General features: G+C 37.0%; 1 protein-coding gene across 4 annotated transcripts in view; it reads left to right on the top strand.

Moving 5' to 3' along the window:
* Positions 1-12,022, top strand: part of dock1 (dedicator of cytokinesis 1) — a 309,108-nt gene continuing 297,086 nt past the window's right edge. For 3 of the 4 annotated variants that reach the window (XM_088635093.1, XM_088635092.1, XM_088635090.1), the window contains exon 1: positions 2-201. In XM_088635093.1, the coding sequence (XP_088491219.1) occupies positions 159-201 (43 nt within the window). In that variant the 5' untranslated portion in view covers positions 2-158. Of the gene's footprint in view, positions 202-12,022 lie in introns of all 4 variants that reach the window. The other variant, XM_088635091.1, reaches the window with a different exon arrangement.

The raw sequence follows: 12,022 nt of genomic DNA, 5'->3' as shown, positions 1-12,022 counted from the left end.
TCCTGCCTACTGCTGCTCTCCCTGCTACTGGTGGAAAATGGCGGCTCGGTGTGGCTTTCGGCACAAATAGTAAAAGGCAAGGGGTAAAAATCATCATCTGAGAAACTTAAACAAGAAAGTTGTTCTAACAACTAAAAAAGTTTCTGTAGTTTGAGAAAATGTCTCGCTGGGTTCCTACGAAAAAGGAAAAATACGGCGTGGGTAAGTAAGAGCGAAACTTCCATTTAATCCACAGCAGTATCCGATTGCACAAGTTTGGGGGAAGAATAGTGATTATGGAGCCTATATATTTTAGCTGTGTCGAATCCCGAGTTTTCCAATATCCTCGCAGAGGCCTGGCAATTGTGTGGTATCTGATGAGCTGTTCCTCAGTAGTTCCAATGCAAGTCTCAGTTATATCGAATTCTTGTCAGAGATAACAGGTTCTGTGGTTGGATTTACATGGTTATGGGTGCATGCAAAGCAGTGCTGCCTCTTTCTTTGTAAATAAATTAGGGATTGGGAATTGTCAGAGGCGCGCCTAGTTGCAACACTGTATCCTGCTCTGGGCCTTACTAGAAAATAGTCTGTTTAGATTTTCCCGAAGCTTTTAAATCATTTCTCAATGTAATGTCGGAAACATGTATACACCAAGAGTTAAGATCGTTTAATTATTAATACACTGTTATTTGCTTTCGTCCATGGAAAAGCTCAAAAGCTCCAGTATAGATTACTACGTTTCTGCGTAATCGTTTTCAGTTTACTATATGTACCGAGAAAAAAACAATAGTATTTAGATTAAAAACAGTAACATAGCCAATTAAAACATGACCACCCTCTTAATTTAATTCATGCTTTCTGTCGGTTTTTTGCTACTACTGAGTTGCCCTGTGTAGTGTTGCTAGTGTTAGCACGTTTGAAAAGTTTCGTTGTATTGTTTCTTATAGACCCAATATTGTTTTTGTTTAGCAGACGCCCTTATACAGAGCGGGTAATAAAATACACAACACATTACATTGTATCATTACAATATACATTGATTCAAATGCAGTAGAAATAAAAATCACCATTTTTAAAAGTGCCAATTTTATTTTTTAATATGAATCTTGTGAATCAAATACCCAAGGAACTTCGGCAGTGGAAAACAAAATGCGTAATCCAATTTTGTCCTGGGTTAACCCTGGCATATTAAACAGGATGTATATACAGCACAGAAATAAGTATTAATAAGGAAAGAAACAGACATCTTTTCTTTAAGCTCTGTAGTCTAACAGAGCTACTGGACAGTGGGTTTGATGTTTACAGATTTAAAGGTTAATTCCGCGCTGGGTTTTTGCTCTGTCATTTGTTACAAAAGCCGAAGCTATCGTAGATTGATTCTTAAACGCTGTACTCGTGAATTGATTTGGCTGCAAGCCTACAAGGATGGCTACCTAATCCCGTTCCCTTTGATGCAGCAGCATCTAATATACGATGCTGCAATACTGCTGTCTTCGACTTTATATATGTGTGTGTATAGACTTTTGAAAGGGAACTGATTTAACGTGATCTCACCCCTGCGGCACAGTGTTATAGTTTTTTTTAGGAACAAGAAAGCAAACAAGATCTGACATTGAGATGGAATCACTGACGAAAATAAACAATTCCCTCTTCACTTCCTCTAAATGAAGCAGCTATAAAAGTAGTTCATACCTTTAACATTTTACCGGAATTGCTTATTTGATTTTTTTTGCATCTGTACTGTTCTTTTTGCTTACATTACATAATCCAGAAAAAAATAAAATAGGTGGATAAAAGTGCTCTTAAAAATCTGTCGCCAGGAATTACATTAGCATGCTTTTTTTTCCTTGGATAAAAGTTTATATGACGGTGCTGTTTGCTTTTGGGAAGTAGTTTTAGAAGCTTTTTGTGGTGAAAGTCATTATGCATAGAAAATGAGAGGAACAATTTGGGCCTTGAAGCCCAGCAGCCATATCACCCTGCAACTCACAACTGGCAACCCACTGAAGCTAAGCAGGTGTGAGCCTGGTCAGTACCTGGATGGGAGACCTCCTGGGAAAAACTAAGGTTGCTGCTGGAAGAGGTGTTAGTGGGGCCAGCAGGGGGTGCTCACCCTGCAGTCCATGTGGGTCCTAATGCCCCAGTATAGTGACGGGGACACTATACTGTAAACAGGCGCCGTCCTTCGGATGAGACGTAAAACCGAGGTCCTGACTCTCTGTGGTCATTAAAAATCCCAGTGCGCTTCTCGAAAAGAGTAGGGGTGTAACCCCGGTGTCCTGGCCAAATTTCCAATTGGCCCTTACTAATCATGGCCTCCTAATAATCCCCCTCTATGAATTGGCTACATTACTCTGTTCTCCTCCCCACTGATAGCTGATGTGTGGTGAGCGTTCTGGCGCACTATGGCTGCCGTCGCATCATCCAGGTGGATGCTGCACATTGGTGGTGGTGGAGGGGAGTCCCCATTACCTGTAAAGCGCTTTGAGTGGAGTGTCCAGAAAAGCGCTATATAAGTGTAAGCAATTATTATTATTATTATTATTATTATTTGGTAGTTAGTAGTTTATTGATCCAAGGATCTCATCCAGCCATTTCTTGATGGAAGCCAGGGCATCAGCTTCACAATTATCAAGTAATACATGTGCATCTCGGCCTCATCTCCTGAGATGTCAAAAGCTACGCAGAGCCCCATTATGGTGGTGATAGGAAACACTGTAGTGTAAGAGGTGCTGTCCTTTAAATGAGATGTTAAACTGGAATGCTGGCTGTTTGGTAATTAAAGATACCATGGGGCTTTTTGAAAGAGTAAAGGTGTTAACCAGGGTATCCAGGCTAAATTCTACGCTGGGCTTTAATGACCTGGCCTCTCTAATTAAGTTCCCCCTTAATTGAATTGGTGAAGCAAATGGTCACTTCTCTACCGGCTGGCACATAATGGCTGCTGGGTGCTGCACTTCAGTAGTGGATGAAGTGGGTCCCCTCTTTCTGTATATGTGTAAAGTGCTTTTATATCTTATGGAATCTCGGAGTATTGCAATATGTTGCAATCTCGGAATATTGTAATGAGAAGTGCCATATAAGTGCAATTAACTACTATTAAGTTTTCTTCACATTGTTTTGAAAAAGTTGTATTTTAACTATAAACTGTGTAAAAAAGGAACATGAAAACAATTAAAAGTACAGATTTAACAAAGTGAAACTTATCTCTCTGTAGATTAGTGAGTAGTCATTGTGGTTGGATGTGCTTTCTTTGTTTTTGTGACTGAGTTCTAGAACATTTGAGACATGGTCAGATATGAGTCTATGTCTATAAATTGACAATTATTAATGTTAATAAAAATGATTTTACAGACACCACAGTGTTTCCTCTATGTAGGGAAACACACTTATTTACCAGAATCGCTTGCGTTTTAAAGAATTGGTGAAGCATTCTTTTTTTAAGGTGTCTATTTATGTTGTTGTAGGTCATTCAGTAACACATGCTGCCTGCATCTGTCTTTGTAGGCTATGGCAGAGACACTCATCACCAGCATGTCCCCCTTCATCTGGGGACTAAATAGAAAATCGCCTTTCTTTTTGCTAAGCAGATGCTGATTGATTTTTAATTTGTCATTATTGGATTTCTAAATGATTGCTTTTGAAAAAAAATCATGCTGTAGTGCAGTATTGGCTTTTGTGAAGACTGGCTGTGGTTGTGCTTTTTTTAATTGCAGCTGCCTCTCACTGTGCATTGTGGCTTCAAGCTGCTGTCATCTCTTTTTCATGTTTGCCTGCTTGTGTCCTTCATGTTTCTTTACATTGTTTAGGTTTGTTGTGTTTACTCAGTCTGTTGACAGGTTTCAAGTTATACAAAGAGGCAGTTTTTTTTTTACAATAAAAATGGTTAGTTTGCAGAATGTATCTACTTTCAGATTTGCTGACAGGCTTGGCAAAGATGTGGAAAATGGTAGACCTTCTTACAGTTGGCGCATGAGTTTGTAAATACAGTCAAATGTGGAAAGGAGTGTCAGAAAAGGTGGGAGGATGAGGACTCCAGTGGCTTTTCATTTTCATCTTTAGATATGGTTCCATGTCCTGTTCAGCTCATTCGTTTGGTTAACGTTTTGGGCTCAGACCTCAGTCGGGTGCTGGAATTCAGTTGGGTATGCAGAATGACTGTTCCAGTTTTGGGTTTTCTTGGGTGTTCACTGGGGCAGTGGTTCGAAGTCCTTCTCCTGGATCTATATACCTGTTAGGTTTTGTTCCAATCAAGCTGTCAGTCACACAGTTGAACACCCGTGTGACTTAATAATAGGATTAAATTGAACTGTTTGAGAGTTTTCAGCTCCTAAACGTGTTGGAGTTGTAAGGTTGCCTTTCAACTACTTCATCTCAAGTCAAATTAAATCCCAAACTTTTGAGGAGCAAAAAAACACTTACAAATATTCCAATCAGGGAACTGTTAATGCTTTAATATCAATATAAGGTAATATATTAAAGTAAGGTAACTATGATAATGAAAACCAGGAGGTGTGTTGATTAACAATAATAGTTTTATGAATGCCTTTAAAGAGCCGCAGTACACTTTAAACTAGCATATATAGTGGCTTGAACATACTTTCACCTCTATTAAATAAAACCTGCAATGAAAATATATACATTAGAACTGATCTAATGGGTTCCTTAAGTCAGTGCTTGGTGGAAGCACCTTTGGCAGCAATTGCTGCCGTTGTTATTTTGGATAGGTCTCAACCAGCTGTGCTCAGTAGGATGATGTAATTTTTGCCCATACCTCCTGGGGAAAAAAAGTGTTCCAGTTCTGACTGGAATTTATTGCGGATCGATCTTTTACATCTTGCCATAAATTTCATAGTGTGTTCAAATCGGAATGTTGACTGGGTCACTCAAGGACATTCGCTTATTGTCAAAACACTTTTGTCTCCCTGTCCTGCTGAAATGTGATTTGTTTTTACCCAGATTTAGATTCTTGGCTGACATAACTGTTATCCTCTCGGATTCTATCCCCATTGATGAGAACCATTCCCGTAACATGATGCTGCCACCATTTTTCTTGACACTTGGGATGGTGCTGACTGGGTAATATGCGGTCTTGTGCTTGTGTCAGACGTAATGGTTTTCATTTTGATTAAAAATGTCTCGTCAGACCACAAACTCTTTTGTTACATGTTCAGTAATTTACAGTACATGCTTTGTCACAAGCTTCATACTAGATTTAAGATGTCTTGAGCCTGGGATATTGTAAATGTATAAGCCTTCATGTGTTGACTCTTATGACCAAATCCAAACACATAAATTATGGCTTAAAAAAAGGTATCTAATTATGTTATAAATTGATTTTCTGCACCTCTCCTATGCCTCCTTCCATCCTGATCTCCCTTGAAAATACATCTAAATATAAGTGAGATTTCTTAGTTAAATAAGAATAAATGTATGATTTTTTAATAACTGGGGGAAGCTTTATCTGCTTTCAGGTGATGATCAAGAACCATTAGTTCCAATTTTCTGTGGCCTTCTGGAACTCCTATTAACAAATCATCTCCATTTACAAAGAGCTGTTCTGCTATCCATGTGTGAACTGAATCATATTATGCTGTCTGACAAAGCATGTAAAGATCAAAAAGAATTGTGTGTTCTCTATGGATATTTTGGCATGCACACACAGGAAACGTATGTAGGAGAGGTGCTTTGGGAAGCCTTATATAACAGTTCAATTAACTACATGTGATGCATGATGAAATAGTTTATTTGTTTTGTTTTGCCTCATTTGTGGCACATTTTCTCTATAAAAAGACACCAAATATGTTAATACTATACTTTAAGAAGCAACTTTCTAGAGGAAAACTGAGTTTTAGGACTGGAGCACTAGCAAACATAAAAGTGACTACTGTTGAACAGCTGTAATTTGTTCTCCAGAGAGAACAGCCATACACTTGATAGAGGTGGGGGAAAAGAATAATTGTACTATACCATACCTTCTTATTGACAGAACAGTAGAGATTTAGATAAGTAGAAATTTTAATATTCAGAATAATGCTGAACTCTCAGGGGTGCATCCTGTTTGAGTTTTGGTTTCCATTGCGTGTTAGGGAAGGTATGCTGCTCTTACCTAAAGCGATGAAGCGCACGAATCACATTCTACCTGAGGTAGGGCCTTGTCTATTTTAGCCAAATGTTTGTTTGCTCAAATATATTTTAATGATGCGGTTCTAGCAAATGTGTTTGTACAGTACTGTTGGATACCTTCTTGAGACGCAGAGGCTGGCCAGTTGTTTAACAGCTTCAGTGATTTTTTTGCCCAGGGTTATATCGGTTAATGCCAGAGGACAGGGCTGGTGCTAAATAGTTTGGTTTTAATGAGCAAACAGTGTTTGATGTCAACGGAGACTTCACTCACTTCATCACAGCCATCTTAGTATTTGGAATTTATTCTTAATTCTGATAATTTCTAAACAAAGATTATAACATTCTTTACAATCTTAAAAATAGCAACTGACCTTTTAAGCTACAAACAGTAAATTTAATGGGCAAGGAGAGACTGCAATAAGCCAATGTTTACTCATTAAACTAATTTTAATTTTAGCTTTCAGTATTGCTTTTGTGCTTTAACATTTGTATTTACTTTTGATGTCTTGCTCATTTATCGGTACTCTCTTTTAATCAGTTTGAATCCAATTTGACCAGTGGATGCAAAACCTTTTTCATTTGATGATGGTACAAAAAACGGTTAATGGCCAGGCTAGCAGATGAACCCAACCAGGCCATTTATCTCTTGGGTTTCTTTAAAATGCCTTGAAATGGAGTTCTAAATGGTCAACTCTGACAGCAGAGGAAAAAAGACTTGCTTTGTAAATGGAAAAATCCACTTAGGTGGTTTAGGTTTGCTTTGAAAATCTGAAATGCAAGAAAATATACTTGGCTGTAAAATGTGTTAACCTGAAGGAGAATCTGTTTTGTTGAAGTGTTAAATATTAATTTCTTTAAGGGCTAAGTCTCTATTAATATATTGTTTGTTCATTTATACCCCTCTCTTCCATCTGTGTTTTTTTCACTGCAAAAAAATCCCTTAATGTGAAAAAGAGGAAAAATCAAGAACTCAGCAATTATAAAACAGGACTGTAATTTAGAATTTATAGGCTTAGATTGGGTTGCAGTACAGTTATAGAGCACTAACTGTATATAAAATAATGAATGGCCTTTAAACTCTTACAAGGCTGATGGGTGGTGGCTGGGGAAAACCAGACAAAGAACGATAATGCAAACCCTACAATGAAATTTGCAGTTGTCTTTCGTTATAACTGTGAGCAATTGAATGGATAATGGAAACTAGTGAACTGTACACTCGGATATGAACACTATAATGTAGTATAGAGTCCTGCTGTAACACTGGAATCGACTAGCTATCCTAGACTCTTCTGTGCCTATGGTAAAAATGTCAGCCTACTGCACGTTAGAATCAACATCCAGCTTTATATGATATCCAATGTCAAGCTACCAGATACTTTTTGTTCATTTGCATACATATTTGCCCTAAGCAGCACTTGTGTACAGGCTGCTTATTTTAATGGGGCAGGTCCCTAGGTAATGATACCAGTAAGTGAACGGAAAACTATATTTCTTCAAACCAACACCAGTCTAATGAGTTTTTGCAACAGGCAATTTAACAAAGCACCTGTTTATCTAGGTTTAGGCTTTGCCGAAGCAGAAAGAGTTTATCCAAGACAATTGCTGATTTGACAGAGGGAACAATGAATTGTGTACATCAGAGTTTAAAAACACTGTGGAAGGAGAGAGATGCTAAAATGCTGACAGATGAAAAACAATGGAACATCGTCTCCTGTCAGAGGGACAAAGAAGTGGAGTTCTACAGATTTATCAAAGGCTGAGCAAAGTCTCTCCATTAAAGCTTGAGCTGGTTAGGAGCCACTGTTGATATTTTTAAAATGGACCACATCTCTTACTGCAAATTGCTTGCAGTTGTTATGGAATTCATTACAGGAGCACTATTAATTATTTTTATTGAAAGAACAACATATGACCCCTTTGGTCACCCCTTGAACTTCATGTTTTCAGTGTGCAAGACTGCGGTAAGTCACCACACTTACTTATGTGGTGTGTACATACAGTACTTATGTACACTTAGTACATAAGTACTGTATGTGTTCTGGCCACAGACTTTTTGACATTTTACGTTGCTTCCAAAGTTTCTCTGAGTTTGTTTGAAATATATGATATAAAAGTTAGATTTTATTTCTATTAATTGTTGTCAGATCTTGGGGAAAGAGGGACAATAAAAATCTCATTTTTAGTGGTGTAATTGAGGTCCTTGTTGGGAATATTGCTGTTAATTTAATTTTGATAGCTTTTTAATAACACATTTTGCTTAATTTGGTACCTTGCCCTGTGTTTTAGAATGTGAAGCACAGAAAAACTGATTTTGAAACGTATTGTAATATGAAGTCAAAGGTGTTTGTTGGCACATCATTTCCATGTTGTAGACAATGTGCAATAAGAAAGGCAAACAGAATACTAGGATATGTAATCAAAAGTGGGAAATGTATTCAAGGAATGTTCAAATGTACAAAGCACTAGGAAGACTTAGAATGTGGAGGTATAATGTTGGTCACACTTGTTATGAAAAATATTAGATCAGTCTGGAGAGGAGCTTCCAGATAACACTTTCAGGGTTAAAGGAATGTCCTACACTGACAGGATATAAAATGTTAATTAAGTGAAGTTGTTTGAAGATGATACCGAGGCTTTTTTCAAGAAATTGCTGGATAAGATCTTTTAAGCTACAGGTAGTAACAACCAAATAAGCTAGGTGGGCATGTGTAAATTTTATGTTTTTTCAATTCATATAACCTTCCTTCTTGACTTCTGAAGTACGTTTTGCGATGTTCTGTATGCTGCACCATTCTTTCATCAGATTCTTATTCTTATATGTGATGCAGTTTGTAGGCCACCCTGCCATGTCTTATTTGTCTTGCCTGTGAAAACAGATGCTTTGGAGAAAAAAAAAGTGTTTCACTTTGCTTTCTTTTACAATTGTTTGATATCTGCTGCCTTTTCCTTTGTCTGCTACTGAAAGTATAGCCAGTCTTTTTTTGGAATGTGCTGACCTTCGGATGAGATGTAAAACAGAGACACTGACTCTCTGTGGTCATTAAAAATCCCAGGGTGTTCCTCAGAAAGAGTAGTGATGTTAACCCCAGTGTCCTGGCCAGATTTCCCCCTGGCCTTTAGCTTTGTAATAATCCCCATCTACGAATTGGCTTCATTACTGTGTTTTTCCCCGCTGATAGCTGATGTGTGGTGGGTGTACTAGCGCACTTTGGCTGCCGTCATATCATCCGTGTAGGTACATTTGCCTCATTTGTTTTAAACAATACATTAACATAATGTAATTCACAAACGTTTTCCTAAAATAAAAAATCTTAAATCTGTATTCAGTCTTAATCTGAGTTATGAAGTTTACTATACTGTGCTTGAGCTAGTCTTGATTGATTAGTCTATTTTATATAGATATTGATGTTTTTTTAAATTTTTATCTATGGACCATAGCTCCCTTCCATACTTACATGACATAGTACGTAATTAGAAAGTGCTGTCTCACTGTCTTTTATTTTGACACTAAATTTAAATAAATAGAATGAGCACAGCACAACCTGGCAGCTTTAAAAGGGAATCCTGGACCATCCACTTAGGTTTACTAGCATTTAAGTGTTGTATGTACTGTAATCAGTTAAACTTATTATTTCATAAAGAAAAAAATGATTATCTGTACTTGCAGGATGTTTCCACTTTTGCACATTCAAATAATGTCTCTTGTGAGCATTTCAAATAACATTATATTTGAATGCTGAGTGGCTTGACTGTTTGTGTCAGTAATACATTTGCGCGTTTGCATGTAAGCTTCCCTCTGAAAACGTACGGAATAGCCCTAGGCCATCAGAAACCTGCAAATATGAACATAGATTAATGCTGATTTGCCTGAACCTGTCAAAATCTTACTTAACCTTTCAGTCTAAAACTGACACTTTGGCTAGAAATCTAGCAGTTACAGTTCCTCTTCCATAAAGATTTGATGTATTTTAATTAAACTTGGCTTAAGGGGATGTTTGCATAGAATATTCAGAGAGTGTCTGAACCAATCCCATGTCAAAAGAATGGCCCACTAAATTAAAACTCATTTTACTAAAACTTTTAAAAATACTTGGGGAAAGGAAAACTTTATCATGTATACCAATGTCCTTTACATCTTTTAGACCTGGCTGAAAACTGCAGTGTTGTCCTTTACCAGCATTAGCTGGTGCTAAAGTGGTTAAATCATGTCAAGAATTCCCTCTTCTAAGCAGTGTTGCCCTAACTGGAAACATTTTCCTACACTGCGTAATAAGAAAGAGTAGTGTTGTTAAATTGTATCCCTAAGAAACTGTGAACACTTTTATGAATGCAACGACAGAATTTGGTTCCCACCCATGAAGGAATGTCTTTGTGACAAAAAGCAGCCATTTTTAGTATAAGTATAGACCTCTTATTTTTGGATGTTAATTATATTATTTCTAAAGCATAGTGTCTTGTAATGTTAAATACTACTCTGGATTGGACACTGCTTGCCATAAACATATATAAAGACTTATGGACAAAATAGCTGCTGCATCATCTTTGTTTAAGGGAACAAGTTTTCAAACGTGAAAGATTACAATCATTTCAGTGTTATGTTTTTAATGAAAAATAAATATGGCTGATCTTCCTAATTTCAGACTGATGATTGTCCTTCAGATTCAAAATTTTTTTGGGGCATTACCAGACCAAAAGAGGCTGGTTCACATGTGTCCATGGAAATCCAGTAGAAAATACAGAAAATATTATTCTGAAACCATTGTCTTTGTGCTTAAGGATTAAAAAAATAATTCTAAGGCTAAAATATTTACCTGTGTGGTGTAGTCATTCGTAGTTAGATGAGACAGTCTTTAATTGTCTTCTTATTAGAGAGTTACCAGGAAAAAAAGATGAAAAACTCCATAGTGAAAAGCTATATTACACATCACTTAGTTTTGCTGATGGGAACTCTTCTTCCTTTTCATAGCCTGGAAATAGTTAAAGGAAATGTATTATAGCCAAGTTCATTCTGTTCACAGGACTTTTCATAGATGATTCATGGTGCTTTAAAAGAAAATTATGCCGATATCCCACTTACTATGTGTTTAGTACTATGTGTTTAGAAGAAGCTTTTTTTTCTTGCGTGGGAGACGAACTTATCAGTTTCTTCTAGTTACTCCGAAAAATAATTTTTGGAAGTTGACACTCGGCATCAAAGTGCCATGAAAATAAGAGATTCGGATGTGGTGGCTGTCCTGTGGGATGAGATGAGCACTTTGGTATTTAAATAAGGAGAAGATAAACTTGAGGTGAAGGAAGCTCAGAGAGCCGAAATCTTTCAATTTTTCCAAATGTTATTTTTAAACTCCTTAATATTTTTTTACCTTATTTGTTTACTGATGCACTAATACACTAACCCAGGCATAAATCTCAAGGGATTGTGTTTTGGTTGGTTGTTTACTGGCCTGTTTGAGTCAAGGCTGAATACTGTAACATGCACTACAGAATAAGTGTACTTTATTCAGATTTTAGTTTCAAGATTAAATATCTTAATATATTATGAAAATCTTTTACTGCAGAGTTTTGATCTCTGGGTGATTAGGAGACCTTTTCATATTTCTTTGGAAAAAGGGGCAAATACTGTTGAGAATTTCTGTGTGTAAATACAGAGGTGACACATTCACTGTGAACATTTTCAGGTCTTTGCTGCATCAGATATGTGACCTGTTAGCTGTCCTGTTTTACTGGACTGCGTTAAGACTGAGATTTAGATGCTGAAGGGAATGTTTAAAGCCGATTAAGAAAAAACAAAGAACAAATTCAGACTTTTCACAAAAAATCTCAGAAGGATTAACCTCATTTCTGCTAACTTGCTTTGGTTTGTTCTTTTCAATGTACGTTACAGCAGTAAGTAGCACATCTGGAAGATAGAAAACAA

Source organism: Lepisosteus platostomus, chromosome 6, assembly GCF_059453375.1.
Source record: "Lepisosteus platostomus isolate fLepPlt1 chromosome 6, fLepPlt1.hap1, whole genome shotgun sequence".
Lineage (NCBI taxonomy): Eukaryota > Metazoa > Chordata > Actinopteri > Semionotiformes > Lepisosteidae > Lepisosteus > Lepisosteus platostomus.
Note: the sequence above shows the minus strand (reverse complement) of the source record. Positions and strands in the feature narration are given on the sequence as shown.